A 22,199-nucleotide genomic window follows, 5' to 3' on the forward strand; every position below is an offset into this window, starting at 1 on the left:
GATAAAGAATCTTACATGTAAAAAAAAAAAAAGGTAAAAGAATGTCTCGAAAAACAAAGAAAGGATCTATAGGGTAGTCAAAGCCAGAACTTCTCTAGAGGATTGGCCATAATGTCTGGAAACAAATACTATTATTTAACATATACGTTAAAACCAATAAACAATATACAGGTAGTCCCCAACTTGTGACGTATTTAAGTTACAATGAGCCACCACTTACGGCCATCTGGCCTTTTTTGAACATCTTATCATTTTTTTTTTTCATTAGCAATGTGTACTACATACAATGTTGCAGTGTGTAATCTGTTGATGTTATCATTCTCACACCAAGCCCCAAAGAAAAATATAGATCGGATTTATAAAGACACTGATAATAAAAAGCAACAATAATGAGAAAAAAAAACGGTATTCAACTTATGTCAGACCTGGCTTATGGAAGAGTCAGAATCAACGTAGGACAGGATTATCAGAACGGAACCCCATCATAAGTCTGGGACTATCTGTATATATAAATACATTCTGCTGTGGTTCCAGAATTGGTGCCCACTCTGTAGATAAAATGGGACTAAAAGAGATAGGTGACACTAAATGAAAAGTAAGATCGTGAATGAGGAAAAACAAAGGCCATCACTGGAACAACTGACAAAATTTGAATATGAATGCATATTAGACAATATGTTGTGGTTCCTGGATTTGCTAACTGTAACGCAGTTATGTAAGAAAAGGTTCTTGTTCTTAGGTGATGCATATGTAAGTATTTAGGGATGAAAACTCATGGTATCTGCACCTACTGAAAGAATTCAGTAAAAAAGTGTGTGTTATGTATAGAAGGGAGAAATCAAATGGCAAAATGCTAACTGGTGATCTAGATGATTATACAGTGTTCACTGTATTATTCTCAAACTTTCTTCTAAGTGTGAAATTGCAAAAAAAAAAACTTGAAGAAAAGAGGTAAAACTTTAAATATTTTCTTCAATACTTATTAGACATTTCCAACAAGGTCTTTTGTAAGCAACTGAATAAACAGGTATATTCTTTTAAAGTGTCTACATAAATAAACTCTAGTTGCAATCAAATAGTATTTGCTGACTTAAAAAAAAAAAAGCATAAACACAGCACGAACCAACACGTAAAGTATCCAGGAATAGCTCAAGGAATAGCCCATGCTTTACTAGATGACACAGTGGTTAAACTGCTTGGCTGCTACGCGAGAGGCTGGTGGTTCAAACCCACCAGCAGCTCCATGGGAGAAAGATGTGGCAGTCGCCTCCATAAAGATTAGCCTTCGAAACCCTACAGGGCAGTTCTACTATGTCCTATTGACTCACTGGCAACAGGATTTTTTTTTTTGGTTTATGAAGATTACAGTAAAATTTACATACTATCTTCTATTTTTATGGAACTTAATATTTGCTGAGAAAAAATTCAATAGCCATTTCCTATAGATAGTTAACAGCATGGATTTAACCAAGACCTGATTCATCGTTAAGTGTTTTTCCCAAGCCCTCACGAGATTTTTAAAATTTTTTTATCATCTTTGTATGGTTTTTTCACCCTGAATGCAGCAAAGGTACATCATTTAGATATTTCCATGGGTTCAGCCATAAGCCCTCAGAGGGAAATATTAGGAATTTCAATAGTCTAGACACCATTCAACTACATAAGTATATGGCTTCCTCAGGGAGAAGAAAGCGTGAGCACAAGAAGGAAACTGTCCAGTTAAATATGCCTCTCTCCCTGTGCACATCTTGCCAAAGCTCTGATCATAAAGTTTCAAGTATTTTTTGCAAAATAAAGTCCTTAATGTAAGCCAACTTCTTCACCTGGTGCTCAGCTAGAGAACCTTGTTTCTGTTCTACTGTTGAAGAGGGAAAAACTAGCTATGGTGCACTTCTGTGCAACGATGGAATGAACATACCGTACTTAATAGGCACTTCGGAAGATTTTTAAAGGGTAATTTTGACAAAAATCCTTTTCTCTTTTTTTAATAATGTGTGCTAACTTCACAACCTTACTCAACTGTAAAATGCACTACGACATAAAGATTCTATTTCATCATTACGGCAAGGACATAACACGTTTTAAAGCAAGGCTGACTTCTTTCTAAAGACTGAAAAATTACATTCAGAAACACACTCCTCAAATGTTCTAAGTCAACTCCATAAATTTATTTTTAGTTATTACTGAGTCCCTCAACTTGCATTTTTTTTCCCTAGATTATTATTTGGCCTAATCTAACCCAACCCCTATAATTTCTTCTACTCATAGAATCTGAGCTAGAAGAAACCTAGAAATCAAGTCACCTAGTCTGCTGTCCAAGCTCACGGAGGTTCGAAGTTTTCATTCAGTGAGCTCTGTTATAACAAATTCCTTATTCTCCATCTAAAATAAAAATTTTATAGAAAGATAAAGATTTGATTGTACACAGCTTACAAAAAGATCGTTTTTATAAGGTGATACTAGAAAGCAGTGAAATAATCCACTGAGAATTAAAACTAAGCATCTCTTTAATATTTAGAATCTGCAATGCTAAGATCTGAATCCCATCAAGTAGAATGGTTTTGCTTACTATTTCTCCAGTGGAACATCATGGAATTCCTAAAACTGGGCTTCTTCTTTACATTTTGAATTATTTTAGCATTTTATTCTCTGCCATTTTATATTTTATAATCCTTATCCCTGCTTCTTTATATTTTAACTCTTTTCTTTTAATAAAAAAATATAACTTAAATCCTAACTCACAAAAAAAAGACCAGGCTTACTAGCCTGACAGAGACTGGAGAAACCCCAAGGGTATGGCCCCTGGACACACTTTCAGCTCAGTAATGAAGTCACTCCTGAGGGTCACCCTTCAGGCAAAGATCAGACAGGCCCATAAAACAAAATGCGAGAAAGGGGCACACGAGCCCAGGGGCATGGACTAGAAGGCAGGAGGGGACAGACAGGAAAGCTGGTAATAGGGAACCCAAGATCGAGAAGGGAGAGCGCTGACATGTCGTGGGGTTGTTAACGAATGTCATAAAATATGTGTACTGTTTAATGAGAAGATAGTTTGTTCTGTAAACCTTCATTTAAAGTACAATAGAAGATATATACATAAATTTAAACATGTTTAAAATGTTCCTTAAGCGCAAAAAAAAAAAAAAATTTAAGATTCTATTTAAAGCTTTCAGTCTGACTTTTTAACAGATAAAAAGGATGTAATTCCCTAAAACCCACTACTTCAGGCACACATTCTTTATTCTCTTTTAAAAAATGAATACAATGACAAACATGTTTTGTATTAATATTTAAAGGGAACTTTCAGATCTTTGCGTTAGAGCAATAAATCACCGATTCATGTTTTAATGACCTTCACAGAAGTATAGAAGTTCTATACGAAATACTAAATACAAAGATATTGCTGACACATACTAAGAAGTATCATTTACTTTTTTGACGTGCTTAATTACTTTCAAGTGCCAAACTTACTGATCTGTGTCACAAGCTTTTTTGATCACAGATCTCTTTAAGAAACTAATGAAAGGTTAAGTATCCTCTTCCCAGAAAGTTCCACATTTGCGCAAACACACACAATTTTAACACAATGTTCAGAAGGGGTTCTTATAGGATCTACCAACCCCCAGGGAAATAACTGTTGCCACTAAACATTATATGAAAATATTAATGCTTTTGGTATTTGTACAACCTCTGATGAGAATAAGGTTTTTATCAGATCTGCCGTTTTTAAGTCATGGAGTTTAAAGACCGATGAATGCTGCTGCACCTTCAGTCGTAACTGTCCCAAGACCACAGTAACCTAGTTCTGTTAATTGTCCATTACTGCTCTGCAGCCCAATGAGACATGAGACCCTGTGCCATCTCATTCCTACTGTGATCTCCACCTCTTACCATCTAGACTCTGCAAGCTGCTTTGATCTACTTTAGCCACTGTTAACAAGCAGCCATCCAGTCTGCTCTTTATTACCTTCAGTGACACAACTCACAGGACATTCTGGTTTTAGGCAAGTCTTAAGAATTAAAAAGTTCTTTTCTAATTTGATTAGCCTCGTTTACAGAAGTCTTAAATGCTACCCTACTGAATTTCTCCTCTATTTACTTGCCAGTAGGTAACAAAATAGTCTGCAATTGAAAGTATCTATCCTTTTTTTTTTTAAAACCAGGAGCCAAAAATCTCATTTACAAGCTCTACTTCTACAAAAACAGGAAAGTCAGAACTATGCTGAAAAGCACTTTCTAACTGGAAGACAAAACACACAAAAGATAGTACTAGTTCAATTCCAGAAAGATGCAAAGCCTTGAGCATTACGCTCTTCTTTTAAGGTCTGCCTACATGGGATCAAACTGACAACGGCAACTAAAGATTAAATAGGAAACTTAGGGTGAGTTTATGTTAACAGAGGAGGAACACGGAGAAAGGGGCTCAGAATGCTTGTGCAACTCGAAAAATGGAATCAATGTCACTGAACTGCACATGTAGAAACTTGAATTGGTGTATGTTTTTGCTGTGTATATTCTCAACAACAAAATAAATTACTAAAAAAAGAAAGATGCAAGGTTTCCATATGCACAGCATTTCCTACCTCATTGGGCTTCTTGTCACTGCATAAAAAAAATTAAAAATGCATCAGCATTAGAAGATTAAGATTACAGTCACTTAAAAACATTAATTCTGTCTGTCAATAGTTTATTCTCTTTATTACTATTTGTGCCTATGATTCTGTGATAAACAACTGTAATCAATGCAATATAAATATAGTATAAGCCATTATTTATTCATTAGACAAGACCTGGCTTTTGGGAACTAAAAGTTGTCTCATTCACCTTCAACAGCTCCTTTTTTGCAATAGAAAAAAAACTCCTACCGAAACTAGTTTATTAATAAACTCCATTAATCATATATAAAGCAATTTCTGATACAAACACCTGATTCCCTTGAAAACAAAGTAAAAATTATATTCGATACTTTTTTTTTTCCTTAAATAATTTCACACCAGTGCTGGACAAAAAAAGATCCAAAAATATTTTTCAAACTATGATTAAGGTTTAATCAAATCAGATCTGAACAATGTCAACCAACAGTTAACTGGCTTGACAATACAGAGAAATCTTATTTTCAAAGGGCTACTCAGGAGGTCTCTCTTTCCTGGGCTGTCTCAGGGAGCCAAACAATGCACAATCCTAAGGAGGCTACCTTCTAAGAACCTACTCTTCGGTCCTTCAATAATTAAACTTCCTGCAAGGGCACAAAGCAGATCCACCTAACTGAATTCTGCTTATTTTGCAATGGGGCTTCAGAGCACTGTATTTCAGTAAGTTTATATGGTAGGTATAAAATACTCTTAGTAAGATATCCATGTCCCAATACATAACAAGTTCTCTACTTTTCCAGAGTGGCTTGAAGAATGAATACTATGTTTTATAAAACAAACAAACAAACAACAGGTTAAGAAAACAACAATACCTTGTCACAGTTGTATTATATACAAGAGACACATTAAAGCCCAGGAAGACAGTCCTCTGAGCACTTTCTACAATAAAATCGTCTAACGAGTCATTTTAGTTGATTCTCCCAAGTGAAAACGGTTTCATCCAACACAAACGAAATATGTAAGCACAAAAACTTCTTACACGTTATATGGTAGGATACTTACAGCTGTATCAGATCAGTCTAGTATACATTTGCACTCAAGCAAATACTGTCAATCTCGAATTAAAGTCTGCTTCTTAACACAAAGGCTTTCCCTAGCTTGTTATTAATATAAAATTGGACGCTGGAAAGAGCGTACTTCAAGAAGGGATTATAGATACCAAGTTTGTCCCACCCACCCCTTGTAAGGTTGGATGACGTGAACATTTAAATATACTTCACCACGTAGTAACACAACTATATATATATATATATATATATATATATAAACCAAACCCATCAGCATCGAGTCGATTCAAACAACTGTAGATAAATTCATACTGGCCCGAGAAGTTGCACATACCCAAGAACAGTTTATTCTTAAACAGATTTTACATCATCCCCAACACCAAATGTCACCAACATTCAGGTACACTGAAGATAAATAAGTAATGGATAGCCATGGCCTGTAATATCACCCTCCCAACATCCACTTGAACACTTTTCTCATTTTTTTTAACGTGAAGTACGAAAATGTAAAGAATTAAGTTTTCCCTCGTGATGACGTAATTACGTTTCTAATTGGGAGGTCCTGATCACTACTTTATGAAAATTTCCGAGAATAACAAAACAAGATGCAAAAGACCAAAGCTCTAAATACTGAAAGATTTACATTTTTTGAAAACAGTATTTGCGGGATGCCGGGAGTTCCAAAATCCACCCCTCCCCCCGCTGTAAGTCTCTTTCCTCTCCCGCCCCCCGCCCCCCCCCAAAGCCTGGGAAGTCTTGATACTTAGGCGCCGCTGGGGCTGTACTCACCGAGTTTTTCCACCAACTTGAGCATCACCCCTCCAATGTGCACCTCCCCGGTCACTCTCAGAGTGACATCGCGGTTCAGATCCGTCACATGGACGCTCAGTTCCCACGTCCCATCCGCATAGCAGCCATCTGGCATCCTTATCCCGTCCAGAGCCATGGCTCCTTCCTGCGAGCGGGGAGGAAATGGCTCTTGTAAGCGTCACTCCCCCAAAGGAAGGCAAATTCCCCCGAATTCACACAGTGGGCCGTGGGGTGGAAGAGGGTGGAGGCCGCGAGGGTTTCCGTGCAAATTCGGAAACGAGCGGGAGCGCGGTCGGGCGGCGGGCAGCGCGGCGGGCAGCGCGGCGGGCAGGACTGCGCCCTTTCCCCGCGGCCGCGCCGCGCGCCCGCCCCGTAGCGGCCCAGCCCCCGCCTAGCGGACCACCGGGGACTTCACCTGCCGGCCGCACCCTGGCCCGGAGACGCCGCCCGCGGACTCAACGTTCCTCCTCCCCACCCGCGCTCCCCGTCAGCTACCAGCCGGGACCCCGGCCTCTCACCGCGCGCTCCTGGCGCTCCCGGCCTGGGGCTCACCCAACAGGCGCGGGGGCGGCGGCTCGCTGGGCGGCGTCCCTCTCCGGCGGCCGAAGCGCTGCCTCCCGGCCCGAGCGGCTAATGGAGTCCTGTGGTCGCGGCCCCTCGCTGGGCTCTCCGCGCCCCACCCCCTCTCCCCGCCCCTTCTGTCCGAATCCGGCTCGGGCTGGGCGCGCCAGGGCCGTCCTCCTCCGCCCCGCAGAGCCGCCCGGAGCGGGTCGGGCCGGCCTCGCCCCCTACCGCCACCCTCCCCCGCGGCCGAGCTCGGGAGAGGGGACAGCGCGGACGCCGGGCTGGGGGCGGGGCAGGGCGGCGCGCGCGGCAGGGGTGGGAGCTGCGCGGGGGAGGCGGGGGGCGCCGGCCGCTGCAGCAATCTCGGCCCCGCGGAGCCGCTGCCCTTTTATGGAAATGAAGGACCCGGCGCAGGGATTGCATCCAACATCCGGGCTCTCGGCGGCGGGACCTGAGGAGGGGGAGCTTAGGAGGCAGCTCCGGTCTCCCCCCGGGGTGCGAGTGAGCTCGCCTCTGCCAGCGGGGCTACGGCTTTGCGAGGGCCCGTGGCAGTGGGTGTCTGTGCTTCCAGCCGGAGGAGGGGGTTTGTCCATGAGACATGGCAGAGGAAATTTTCAGGGCAAAGTCGATTTCAGGGAACAAAGTCCCCCGCCCCCTCCCCAGACCTCGAGCTAGTCTGTAAGTCTCGGCCCGGTGAAGGATGCCGGACCCCAGGAGCTGGAGAGAGGGGTTTGGGATGTAAAAACTTTAAAAAGCAAATGCCCAAGCCAGCTCCACGAACGTGCCACAAAAGAATGAGAAAACCCAGAGGGAGGTGAACCACAAAAATTGCTTTATGAGCAGTGTCCGACACAATCAGCAACTCCTATGGGACTCCCAGGAGCTTGCGTGCGCTCTTAACCCATTCTGAAGTTGGGACAAGATGCGAAGCCAAGTAAGTCCTACGATGCTCTTGCTTGAGCAAAGTTAATTAATTGTTAATTGATTAAAATAAAATTCAGGGCTGTGGGTTTTACTCAGAAACAGTTTGCCCAGCTTCCTCGGGTCTTTGTATTTGTGTATTTTTATATGCAGTTAAGAATAGTCTACTAAATGAATATACATCCTCTACCCCACCCTCAGCCACGCCTTGAAGGAATTTTAATAGCACTGGCAGGTACAGGGACAAGCTAAAGAGCCTTACCTGCTGAAGATTGACTAGTGATGGAGAAATGGTCCTGCTTCCCACTTGACTCCCACTTCCCCCATCTACTGTTGCGTACTGTTGAGGGGACTGGAATCAGAAACAGCAAGTCAGGGAAACTGCCTCGCTAGCAAACGCAAGCCTCAAAAACTCTGTGTCAGGAAGACTCAGATAAGATATCCTAGGTTTCTGGAAAAGACCCCAGTTTTAAAATCCCGTCTTCTCAGCTGTCTCAAATACTTCGAAGAGGAAGCCACCAGGCAAATAACCTTTTGTTCATCAACAAATGGAAAAGAGATTGGAAATCATAGAAAAGGGGTGGGACCCATAAAGAAGTGAAAGGAAAGCAGCAAAATTTAGTCAGATGCCAGAGGTTTGGCACAAAAAATAAGGAAAACCACTACAGCGTTTTCAACTAGTCATCATGGAGAAATTGATGCCTCAAGTCTCTAGTCACTCCACTCTCCAGTTATTTCTTCTCAAGAAAGTTCAAAATAGTTCGCTTGGAAGCAAAATAGGGATGTTCACAGAGAAGGGGATGTTTATGTAAATTATGGTGTTGAAAATATATACGAAAGCTTTTTAAATAAAATAGAGAATCACTTGTTAATGTAAAAAAAATGTAGAAAACTGTATACACGCAGCTGTATAATCACAAGCTTATCTGTTTTTAAATATTCAGAGAAAAAGACTGGAAAGAAATACACCAAAATGTTAAGAATCTGCTTTTGGTGATGAGATCATGGGTAATTTTTTTTCTTCTATTCTTTACTTGCTACAAACTGAAAATCTTTGCATCCAGGATTTTTCTACCACCTTGAATTGCATCCAGCATTTCAGTGTCTTTGTACATACGATTACACTCTAAGTGATACAACTGATAGAGCAGCTACTGGACTCCTGGGCAGGAATTTCAGAAGTTTGTGTTTTTTAATATCCCCCCCTCCCCAAATATGAGTTCAAATTCTATGCATTGTCTGCAAACTTACAAATAGCCTGGCACAAAGAAAATCAGTAACAAATGATTGCGAGGAAAACATGCAAATCAACATAAATGTCAAAGAACCAGATCTGTCCCATGGAGAAATCTCATTATTGGGGAAATATCCACTTTTAAAATTTATAGCTTTGTTTATTTTTTTCCCCACCTCATTCCAAATTTCCGGTAATGTATAAGAGTGCATAAACTATAAGATAGCATACATTGCAAACGGCATGAAACAAGAAAAAAAGCAGGGAGGGGTAGAGATTTTAAATGGAGCTGGGAAAGAGGCTAAAAATTATACCTTGATGACTTTCACACGTCCTCCAGGAAGCTCCAAATAACTACCCGTTCTCAAACACACCTTTCTAGAACCAAAAATATCCATCACCTTTCTTAATCTTCCCCTTCCTTTAGACAAAATTGTCCTGTCTCAGAAACCCTTTTTCAATACTCAGGTTTCCACGTTTTTGTTCTTTTCTTATTCTCCAGTGAGAATTACTTTCTAAACAGCCTCCTACCATAGTGTTTATTGCCCTCTGACAACTGTCTGTCTTTAATCCACTTCTATGAATGTTCCCTATGTTTAATGACAGAAGGGGAGATAAATACTGTAAATAACTGCCCTGTTTCTCAACATTCAAAATAGCTTAAATATAGCTTTATCAGAGATTTTTACCAGCTTTAATAAGTTAGCAGTTTGAGCAGTATAATGCACAGGAAAACAGTGACCCTCAGTCAAGTACCATTGGGAAATAATTAGATTAGGATGGGTACAGCTGGTCCCTTTAGGCCTTCTTTTTGAGTATTTCAGACTGTTGCTTGATTTGAATATTAAAGAGAAGTCAGACTCTGAAACTCTGTTTTTTTTTCCTAGTTTATTAAGCAAAGCGTTCAAGTGTATTTCTTAAATGTTTACTTCTACCTAAAGTTTCCCAATGTAGAATCTTATCTGAAATCCCCTACTAGAGCCTCTAAGATAATGCAATACTTGTGGTACTTACATCATACTGAAAAGTAGCCGAGAACTCCAGTGTTTGGAAGAACAGCTCAAGCATTGAAAGCAGCAATATCCAAATAAGGTACCAAGCACTGGACTTAGATTTAGACCAAATGATATCTCACAGATCTGCCGTCAAATGCAGCCCTCGGGCTTGGTCATCCTGGGGTTGACTTCAGCTTTTTTGCTGAGCCTACTTAGATTGTGCTTTATATTTCTAAAAAGTTAATACAAAATATTACAACTATTGGGTTTGAAAGAAAGACAGATTGGGGGTAGGAGAAAGTAAGAGGGGGTTTGTGTGAGTGTAAATGTGTAAAGGGGAGAGGATTAAAAATACAATATGAGGCCAGCAAGATGAAATGCAAGGAATTATTCCTATTAAATACCAGGTGAACAGCATTCTCTCTCTGTTTCAAGGATTATTAAGAATGGGACATACTAGTAAAGCAACTAAGGAGATAGAAAGCAAGAGGCATGAGGCGTGAGCTAAGAATGGCAAGGAAGGTTATAAAAAAAAAAAAAAAAGGAAGGTTATAGAGGCCGCTTGTTTTGATAGAAGCGGGCAGTAGCTATAATCATCAAGAAAATGACTGGCAAACTGAGAAACAAGGAAGATTTGCTATGAGTAGGGCTGCTTTCCTGGAGCCCTGGTGGCGCAGTGGTTAAAATCTACGGCGACTAATCAAAAAATCAGCAGTTCGAATCCACCAGCTGCTCCTTGGAAACCCTATGAGGCAGTCCTGTAGGGTCTCTACGAGTTGGAATTGACTCAAAGGCAATGGGTTTTGGTTTTTTTGGAGGGTTGTTTTCACCACAGACTAAAAGAATGTTGAGATAACAATTACATCTCTACTTCAAGGGAAAAGAAATGTACGGCTTTTGTTTAGCGTTTTCTGCTCTAGATTACAGAAAGCTCTTTGTAGAAAACTGCACTGGGTAATACTTCAGGGCGTGTGTGTGTGTGTGTGTGTGTGTGTGTGTGTGTGTGTGTTAGAATTTCCCCTGATTTAAGTTTGAATACCAGACCATTTTGTGAAATGTTCTGAACCCTGAAAAAAAAACAAAATGCTCACACATATACTCACACAAAGTGCTAATTATGAGTTTAGCACAGTACAGAACACCGAGACAGACATGTAGACATGTAACACATGCCATATTATCTTAAGGAGCACCTATCTAATGAAGCAGGTTTATATTGAAAACATCAGAAGAAATATCCACATGTAAACAATGAAGTCAGATGCCTACCTCACACCATATACAAAAATTAACTCCAAATGGATCATGAGCCTAACTGTAAGCTGAAAAACTATAAAATTCTTAGAAGAAAACACAAGAATAAATCTTTGTGATCTTAGATTAGGCAATGGTTTCATAGATAAGATACCAAGTCACAAGCAACAAAAGAAATAATAAATAAAATTTTATCAAAATTAGAAACTTTTATTCTTTAAGAATTGCATCAAGATAGAGAAAAGACGACCCACAGAATGAGAGACTTCACCAAAATTTTAAAAATTATATTTCAAGAATAGCATCAAAATAGAGAAAAGACCTGCAAAATGAAAAAAAAAATTGTAAATCATAAATCTTAGAAGGGGTGTCTAGAATATATAGAAAACTATTACAACTCAACAGTAAGAAGACAACCCAATTAAAAATGGTCAAAGGATCTGAATAGACAATACACCAGAGACATACAAATGGCCAATAAGCACATGAAAAGTTGCTCAACATCTTTAGTCATTGTTGTAAAAAGATGAATAATAACAAGTGTTGGTAAGGATGTAGAGAAATTGGAACCCTCATACTTAGCTGACGGGAATGTAAAAAGTGTAGCTCCCTTGGAAAACAGTCTGGCAGCTCCTCAAAAAGTTAAACATAGAGTTACTACACCAAAACCAACCCAAACCTGTTGCTGTTGAGTCAATTCCGACTCATAGTGATGCTACAGTACAAAGTAGAACTGTCCCATGGGGATTCCAAGGAGCGGCTGGTAGATTCAAAGTGCTGATCATTCGGTTAGCAACCAAATGCTTAACCACTGCACCACCAGGGCCCCAGAGTTACTATATGAACCAGCAATTCCATTCTTAAGGAATATACAGAGAAAAGAAAACACATGTTCACACAAAATTTGTACATGAATGTTTATAGTAACATTATTCATAATTGCCCAAAAGTAGAAACCCAAACGTCCATCAACTGAATGGATAAACAAATTGTGGTATATTCATATAATGCAGTATTATTCAGTCATAAAAAGGAATAAAGTGTCCATATATGCTAAATGAAAGAAGTCAGGCACAGAAGTCCACATATTGTATGATTCTATTCATGTGAAATGTCCAGAGTAGGCAAATCCATACAGACAGAAGGTAGATCAATGGTTGCCAGGGCCTGGGGAGGGGCGGGGGTAGGAAGGGACTGCTAATGGTTTGAGGTTTCTTCAGGGGCTGATGAAAATGCTCTGGAATCATACAGCGGTGATGGTTCCACAACCACCAAATTGTATACATCAAAAGAGTGAACTTAATGGTATGTGAATTACAGCTCAATAAAGCTGTTATTTAAAAAATGATTCATTAAAAGCAGGAGAAAAACTCAATGGATCTAAAGACTAAATTGTAAAGTACAGATTCATTTTGAGGACTGTGATTATCTATTCTCTGAAAGAAGTTGTTCATCAGTGAAGTCACAGTTTTATGAAAAAGGTAAAGCTAGGCAGACCCCGAAGGAGTAGATGGATTGAGACCTATTGAGAGGAAGATGAGAAATCATAAGGCAGAAGTGAGCACAGTGAGGAAAAAACGTGGAGGAAATGCTCTGGGGAAGAGTGAGGATTGAATGAGGCCAGGCCAGGGAAGATGGAAGTTTAGACTCTGAGGTAGAAAATAGGAAGACATTTAAAAGTTGGTGCACAGTAGTATCGTCATGAAAGCAATGTTCAAATAAGATTAATCTGGTAAAATGTGCATGAATTAAAAGAGCTAAGGACTAGAATCCCAAACATTGATCTGAATCTGCTCATAAACCAAACGTACGAAAAAGCTTTTGGCTTGATAAGGTAAGCAATAGGAGGTGGGTGAAGGGTGGTAGTGAAAGGAATGTCACAAGAATTATTTTTAAAAACTTCTGAGCATTTTTGATGTTTCAGGTGCCTGTGGGGGGCACTTTAAATGTTCCTCACAATAACCTGGAGTTATTATTTTTATCCTTATTTAACTGATGGTTATCTGGTTATACGTTGTTGTGTGCCATCCAGTCGATTCTGACACAGCAACCCTGTAGGACAGTAGAACGGCCCCCATAGGATTTCATAGGCTGTAATCTTTATGAAACTCCTTGCCGTGCAGTCGATTCCAACTCATAGCGACCCTATAGGACAAAGTAAAACTACCTCATAGGGTTTTCCCCATAGGATTTCCAAGGAGCAGCTGGTGGATTTGAACTGCAGACCTTTTGGTAAGCAGCTGAGTTCTATAGGTTGCTATGAGTCACAGTTGACCTGACGGCAACGGGGTTTGGTTTTTTGGTAACCTGTATGGGAGCTGATCACCAGTTTTTTCCTCCTGACCTTTTGGTTAGTAGTCTCCATTAAGCATTGTGTCACCAGGGCTCCTTATCTGGTTATATAACTTGTCCTAAATTACACAGCTGGTATGTGGAAGAACTGGGATTAGAAACTAGGTCTGAAGCGAAGGTCTTAAATTCTTCGAAGTTTTCACGTGACCACTTGGGTGAACAGAACAGTGGAGTGACTAAACTGGGAAATGGAAGTTGCGAGGAGCTCTTCAGGGAGCAGAAGAAAGATAGGGAGTTTTTTAAAAGAAATACTGAACCTATGGAAACATTTAGAGGGCAATTAGATAAACAAGGCTGGCAGCCTTGTGAAAGGATCAGATGACACAGAAAAGTCATTCACATAGAGGCCAGCCTAAATGGGTAGTTCAAACCCCCCAAATAGGACTGACCTTGGGGTGACAGCGCCTCAAAGGCAGAAGCAGGAAGAAGTAATTTAAGGTGATAAAGAGGAAGAAGGCAGCTAAGGTAATAAAAGGAAAAGAAAGAGGTTAGTTCAGTGTCAGGCAAACCAAAAAAAAAAGGGAAAAGAAAAAGCGATTTCAAGAAGGAAAGGGTGGTCAGCAGTATCAAATGACAGAGAGAAGTCCAGGAGAATAAACAGTGATTGAGGAACATGAGGACCACCAGGAGAACGTAACTGTTAACCTCACAGAGGACAATTTATAGCCTCCTGAAGTTTTCGAGGAACCCCTGGTGGTGTAGTAGTTAAGTGCTACAGCTGCTAACCAAAAGGTCAGCAGTTTGAATCCACCAGGTGCTCCTTGGAAACCCTAAGGGGCAGTTTTACTTTGTCCTATAGGGTCACTATGAGTCAGAACTCACCTGAAGACACTGGGTTTTTTTTGTTTTTGTTTTTTTTAAGTTTTCAATGAGTTAAAGAAGAAAAATGGAAGTTTGTCAGTGAAAGGAAAGCAAGAAATAGGATGCTAATTTGGTGGTGCAGCAGGAGTAAACACACTTTTTCAAAATGAAGGAGACCTGAGTACAAGTTAAGACTACGGGAAATATAGGGGGGACTGGGGTTTCCATGAGTCGGGGGACTACTTGACAGCTAATGACAACAAATCAAAACCAAGATACCTTACTAGAATAAAACAAAGATTCATGGGAAATTGGAGTAGCCCTGACAAGCCGGAAGAAATATACCGGTTTGCAAGGATAGGCCTTAACCATCTTGTAAAAGTAGAAAGGTGAAGCAGGATAAAGTAAGTCACTCCGTAAACGTATTTAAAGAAATCCAGTCAATATTAGTCAATGAGAGGGTGGGGTTGGTTGGGTTATTGTGCTGCTCAGATGGATGCCCTCCCAGGAGGTCGAATCTGGGCCAGGATGTAAGAGAGGAAGGATGTGATTGAGAGATTATTTCAGTATGACTCTGGCCCAGATTCAGAGCCTGATAAGACAAAACCAATGGTGACAGCACAGATGCCAATTTGCCCAGCCCAGTGGTGTTGCTGGGGGTCAGCTAGGCTGGGCAGCCACTTGCAAGTCAATGGAAGGCCACAGGTCAGAGAGGTCAGTCCCCACAGCTGCCTTCACTAGTCAATTTCTACAACACAACAGTAACTTGGACCTGGACCTGGACCTGGACCTGGACCTGATCCGTGTTTCCTTGTTAATAAACACACTAGGCTCCCCTCTGGCTTTCAGTGTTATTTGTTGTCTGGCAGGTAAACTGCTGACTCCCAACGCCCATTCTGAGAAATGATCCCTACATTTTGTCCTGTGTATCTGTCCTCTTCAAATGCATAAGCCCTCTATTCTTCCAAACTAGAAGTTGCAGTTCCACTAAAAGAGCCAAACCAGAAAAACACCTACAATTCCAATTGCCCCAGGCCAACTCAGTCCAACTTGGAGGGACAAAAGTGTTTTTTATCTACTAGCTCTAAAGAAGGTGCTTTCAGGTGAGAGCGAACTAACTAGCAGCTGAACATCGCCATCTGGTGCCTGGGAGGTGTCACTGCAAATGCTTTCTCTCCCTTCCTTGAACCAAAGTCAACGAATAATTCATTAAGAACTTAGTAAGCAAATGGAAAAAGTGTCCCTGCACCTATTAAAAGATAATCTCTCCATTTTGGATTCCAGCCTCTCTTTAGAACTGCACCCTTAGAGTATACACTCTCTTCCCACATCATCAGTTTTTCCTGCTGCATCTGATTCTCCCCTTGCTTCCAGATCTTCCCAACACCATAACTCTCACGCTTTTAAAGAAAAAAAGAAAATTCTCTATTGATCACACAGATCCCTCCACTACCCATTTACTGCAATTGTCCTCTTGAACAAAACACTCAAAAGACATGCCTATAGGCAACATCTCCAGTTCCTCAATTTTAAATTACTTTTCAACTCACACCCAGTTGAATCTCTTGCCATTACTCCACTGAACCTCTTCTTATTACCAATGACTTCCATGTTGCAAAACAAATGGTGCCGTTTCCATCCTCTTCTTGCTCAACCCCTCAGCAGCATTTGACAGTTGTTCACTCTCGCCTTCTAAATGCTCACCCCTCTTGGACTCTGTGGAAATCACCATCTCCTTGTTTGTCTTCGAAATCTCTGGCCTCTGTTTTCAATCTCCTTTGTTGGTTCCTTCTCCACTACCTGTCTTTAAAGTCAGTGTGCTGTAGAACGCTTTCAGGACTTCTCTTTTTCTCTGTATGCATTCTCTCCCTAGATGTTCTCCATCTATCTGAAGGCTTAAAGTACTATCTCTATGCTGATAATTCCTAAATCTCTGGCCCTTTCCTTGAAGCTCCAGACTTGTAGATACATGTGTAATAGGCATTCAAAACTAACATATACCAGAGGAAACTCTGACTTTTTTTTTCCTCCAATATTTGTATCTCCTCCTGTATTACCCATCTCAGTAAATGAGCCATTTGCTCAACCAAACACTAGGAGTTAGCCTTGATTTTCCACTTTCTTTCATTGCCCTGCCCACTCCAATGACTAATTTAACACCGAGTCCTGCTGGTCTATCTCTAAAATAGATCCCAAATTGATCCACTTCTCTCCATCTTCACTGTTGCTGCCTTCTCACTTGGATTATTTATTCAATAGCCTCCTAAGCGGTCTCCCAGGTATTTCCCTCCCCAGTTCATTTTCTACACAGGAGCCAGAGTGCTCCTTTAATTATGTGAATATTCACATCACAATTTTACCCCTGTCTGAAATCACCCAGTAGCTTTCCATCACACTTAGGATAAAAATTCAACTCATTACCATGGCTTCAAAGACATCGCATAATCTGGCCCCAACCTACCTCTCTGACTTACTGCTCACCCAGTCACACAATCCTCCTTATTCTTCCATCTTAGCATTTGCCATTCCTCCTGCCTGGAAAGTTTTTCCCTGGCTCTTCCCCATGACTCTATTTTTCATCCCCAAAGTCACCTCCTCGGGAAATCTTAGCAGCCCTTCCCTCACCCCATAGTTATTTTGTATTTCTTCATCTGTTTTTTTCTTCCATGAAACTTACCAAAACTTTGAAATTTTCTTGTTCAGTTGTCTCTATCCCATCCAGCCTTCCTCTGCCACTAGAGTATACGCTCCAGGAAGGGAGGGACCTTTCCCTTCCAGCATGATACATATAGCTCATGGGGCACCGTATTGCAGTCCATGTGGACAGAGCTCTCTCTGGCTGCAGCCCTGACCTTATCCCTCCTGTTCATAGCCATATCCTCAGCACCTAGCACAGCACCTGCCACATAGCAGATGCTCAATAAATATTTGTTGAACGGATGAAAGAATGAAAGGTAGTGTGCCATACGATCCCATATGCAAGTCTTAGAGCCACGCCTCCGAGAAACTTAAACTGTAGAGACCATTAGAACGAAGAGTAAAAACATCACATATAAGTATTGATGTGTTTTTCAGGTCCACATGCGTATTTAGTAGCCTTGAGCCTCTGAGTTTTGTGCTGTTGACAAGTACAGCCAAATCTCGTTATAAAATCATCTGAACACTGAATCAGCCAACACGGAACCAACCTAGTTCTACCTCAGCTGGGAACCAACGTCTCTGGCAACACAAGTTTTCTGCTGTTTTGTTGGTGAATGACCAGGAAAGAGGCAGGAGTATTGATTATGTGGTTACACATAAATGTTAGTGAGTAGCCCAATTTGTAAACACAATCCCAAATAATGAAGATCGATGTATCAATGTACATGGACACTGTCCTCATCTTCACACAAGGAGTGTCCGTTTAAGAATATGAGTTTGAATTTAAGCTACGGTTTTTTTTCCTCCCATTTTAAAAAACCATTCTCCAATCTTCTCCACTGTCCTTGAACTATGTACTCTTGTGCCTTCCAACCTAACGTCACTCCTCACTCGCCCACGACTTCATTTTCTACTTCCCATTGAAAATTGAAGCTATCAGAGCAGAACTTACACTACTGAGCCTTCAGTCCTACCGGTATCTTCATGAGATATCCGCTCCTCCTTTCCTGCCTTTAGGCAGAGGAGGTTTCCATGTTCTTCTCTAAGATTAATCCATCTGTGTCCTGCATCTTGTTTGCTCCTATCATCGATTAGTAAATTCTCAATTATTCTTCTTCACTGTCTTCAGGCTCCTTAACCCAGAGACTTCTTGTCAGCATTTAAACATGCTCAAGTCTTTTCTCATCCTTAGGAAGGCCCAATGGAGATGCCTGAAAGGAAGCCCTTCCTGAACTTCACTATCTCCTTATTTCTGTTCTTCACTCCATAGCCAAACTTCTCAAAAGCATTTTAAGCATCACCTATATTGATAGGGCCCTGGTGGAGCAGTGGTTAGGAGCTGTTCTGCTAATCAGATGGTCAGCAGTTCCAATCCACCAGCTGCTCCTTGGACACCCTATGGGGCAGTTCTATTTTGTACCATAGGGTTGCTATGAGTCGGAATCAATTCGACAGCAACAGGTTTGGTTTTGGTTTATATATTCACAGTCTCCATTTCCTTACTCTCTTATTATTGAACCCACTTCATCCTTGTTTCTGCCTCCTTACTCCACTGAAACGGCTCTTATTGGGGTCCTGAATTGCCTCTATGTCACTAAATTGAAAGGGCATTTTTGACTCTCATTTTACTTGATTTCTTGACAGCTTTTTGATACTGGTAATCACTCCCTCTTTGCCGCATTTCCCTTGCCTCCTATGACAACATATTTTCCTGGTCTTCCCCTGCTTCTTCTCAGACTCCTTTGCCAGCTTATCTTCCTCATCATAGCCATTATTTGCTGGAGTCTTTGAGGCTCTGTCTGAATCCCTTTCTCTTCTCACTCGGGGATCTCTCTCTAAGGGTCTCATCCAGGTTCATATCCTCAATATCAGCTATTTGCTAATAACTCCCAAATTTAAATCATCAACCCAGATCGTTCTCTGAGCTCCAGTCTTGTGTATCTAATTTTTATTCCAGTTCTGTACTTGGATGCCCCACGTGAACCTTAAACTCAACATGCACACTACTGAAACCTGGGTCTTTTCTCACAGGTGTGGCTCCTCAATCCGACTACACAGACCAGAAATTTAGAAGTCATCCTTGGTACTTTTCTCACCGTGCTCTTCTTAATCCATCATATATGTTGGTTGGTTTTATTGCCTACACATTTACTGTTGGTTTTATTGCCTACGTATTTACTAAATCCATCATCCACTTCTTTCTATCTCTTCTGCTATCACCTTAGTCCAAGCCATCATTGTCTGGCATCTGGATTTGCAGTAGAAGCCTTAAAGGGGCCCCACATCTTCCTTGCCTTTTCTAGTGTTCTCAACACTGCAGCCAGAATAAAAATTTAAACAATGCAAACTTGATCAGACCACTCCCCCATTTAAAACCAATGCCTTCCTCTTTCTTTTAGGAAAAAGACCAAAATCCTTAACATGTCCCCAGAGCCCCATATGATCTGATTCTTGAACACTTTGCCAGCCTCATCTTGTTCTACTCTCCCTCCTCCCTTTAAAAAAAATTTTTTTTGTGGTAAAATATATATATATATTAATACAACTTGTCATATAATTTGCCATTTTATCCATGTTTAAGGATACATTTCAGTGACATTAATCGCATGCACAGTGCTGTACAACCATCACCACTATCTTTTTCTAAAACTTTTTTATCACCGTAGGGTGATTCTATTCAGCTATATGCACCCCCTTCTAATGGAGTCAGTTTTGCTCTTCCCCAAAGCATGCTGGGGATGAATTTGGGATGGACTTGGGCTAAGGTACATGGCCAGGAGTGTCGTGACTGGGCTGGTGGCCAAGGCCAAGGAACACCTTAGCAATAAGAAGGAAAACATCTGGGCCTGGACGTGAAGCCCCTGAGAATGTTGACTGCCCAAGGATGTAGGAGAAAAACAGTGAGCCTTGGTCCCAGCTGGAACAGTATATAAGCTTGTGCCCCCTCCTAGGTGGTTGCAGAGTGCCAAACTGGTCCATCTGTTGCACTGGGCTGACAGTCAGGTAAGTAAGCTTCCCGATAAAACATATGTCATGATCACTGGTTCCAGAGTCTTTGGTCTCTTGGAGATGCTGCTGAACTTGGGTTCAGGTGCCACTGAGTTGTTACGAAACAATCACCAACCACAAACAGAAACTAAGTACCCTTCAAGCAGTAACTATCCCTTACTCTCTCAATCTAGCCGTTGATAAGCACTAATCTACCTTTGACTCTCTGCATTTACCTATTCTAGGTATTTCGTATATGTGGAATCATACAATATTTGTCCTTTTGTATCTTATTTGTTTCATTGAGCAGAATGTTTTCAAGGTCCATCCATGTCATAGCATAAATCAGAACAGCACTTGTTTTCATGTGTATGTACTACATTTTATTTATCCATTCATCTGTTGATGGACACTTTGATTATTTCCATCTTTTTGCTATTCTGAATAATGCTTTTATGAACATTGGTGTACAAGTGTCTGTTTGAGTCCTTGTTTTAAAGTCTTTTGGGTATGTACCTAGGAATGAAATTGCTGGGTCATATCATTCTATTCAACTTTCTGAGGAATCCCCAAACTGTTTTCCACAGAGGTGGCACCATTTTATATTCCCACTGGCAATGTACCCTTACCAACACTTGTTATTTTCTTTTGGCATGTTCAGTGAAGTTTCTTTTTATTTTATTTTTTTACTATGCTTTAAGCGAAAGTTTACAAATCAAGTCAGTCTCTCATACAAAAATTTATATATACCTTGCTATGTACTCCCAGTTGCTCTCACCTTAATGAGACAGCACACTCCTTCTCTCTACCTGTATTCCCCATGTCCATTCAGTCAGCCTCAGTCTCCCTCTACCTTCTCATCTCCCCTCCATATAGGAGCTGCCCACATAGTCTCATGTGTCTACTTGAGCCAAGAAGCTCATTCCTCACCAGTATCATTTTCTGTCTTATAGTCCAGTCCAATCCCTGTCTGAAGAGTTGACTTTGGGAATGGTTCCGGTCTTGGGCTAACAGAAGGCCTGTGGGCTATGACCTCTGGAGGCCTTCTAGTCTCAGTCAAACTATTAAGTCTGGTCTTTTCATGAGAAATTGAGAACTGCATCCCACAGCTCTCCTGCCAACACTTGTTATTTTCTGCTTTTTTATTTAGTGGGTGTGAAAGGAGCCTTGGTGGTGCAATGGTTAAGCACTCAGCTGCTAACCAAAAGGTTGGCGGTTTGAACCCACTCAGCTGCTCTGCAAAAGACCTGGCTCAGTGAGAGAAAAATTACAGCCAAGAAAACCCTATGGGGCAGTTTTACTCTGTCACATGAGGTCAATATGAGTCAGAATTGACTCCATGGCACCCAGCAACAATAGTGGATGCAAAGTTGTACCTTATGGTGGTTTTAGCTTACATTTACCCAATGACTAAGGACCTTGAGGATCTTTTCATGTGCTTATGGGCCACCTGCGTATCTTCTTTGGAGAAATGTCTATTTAAGTCCTCTGCCGTTTTTTAATTATCTTTTTGCGGTTGAGTTGTAGGAGTTCTTTATATATCCTGGACATTGAACTCTTATCAGATATATGATTTACAAATATTTCCCCCCATTCCGTAGGTTGTCTTTTGACTTTCTTGATAAAGATCTTTGATGTACATCTTCATTCCTTCTGAAATCCCCTTTCAGTTTGTTTAACCGTGCTTACTCCCTCCTGCCTCATTCCACCTCTCTTAAGTACTTTGCATAGGAAGTTCCTCTACCTAAACAAGTGTCTACTTTGTCTACTTAATGACTCTCATCCCTTAAATATGTAGTAATACTGCTAAACAGCCCTGGTGGCGCATTGGTTAAAAGCTCCACTGCTAATCCAAACCTTCGAAGAAGAAAGATGTGGCAGTCTGCTTCCATAAAGATTACAGCCTAGGAAACCCTATGGGACGGTTCTACTATGCACACAGGATGTTACCACGAGTCAGCAATGGTTCTTTTTTGTTTTT

General features: G+C 41.0%; 1 protein-coding gene across 2 annotated transcripts in view; it reads right to left on the reverse strand.

Annotated features, from left to right (window-relative positions):
* The window catches only part of FERMT2 (FERM domain containing kindlin 2), a 99,810-nt gene extending 91,494 nt beyond the window's left edge, over positions 1-8,316 (reverse strand). Inside the window, exons 1-2 of one of the 2 annotated variants that reach the window (XM_049897808.1) lie at positions 8,217-8,316; positions 6,449-6,614 (exon numbers count right to left, since the gene is read on the reverse strand). In XM_049897808.1, coding sequence (XP_049753765.1) covers positions 6,449-6,605 — 157 coding nt within the window. In that variant the 5' untranslated portion in view covers positions 6,606-6,614; positions 8,217-8,316. Of the gene's footprint in view, positions 1-6,448; positions 6,615-6,987; positions 7,323-8,216 lie in introns of those variants that run through there. The other variant, XM_049897807.1, reaches the window with a different exon arrangement.
* Between the last annotated feature and the right edge of the window lie 13,883 nt (positions 8,317-22,199).

Source organism: Elephas maximus, chromosome 10 (assembly GCF_024166365.1).
Source record: "Elephas maximus indicus isolate mEleMax1 chromosome 10, mEleMax1 primary haplotype, whole genome shotgun sequence".
NCBI lineage: Eukaryota > Metazoa > Chordata > Mammalia > Proboscidea > Elephantidae > Elephas > Elephas maximus.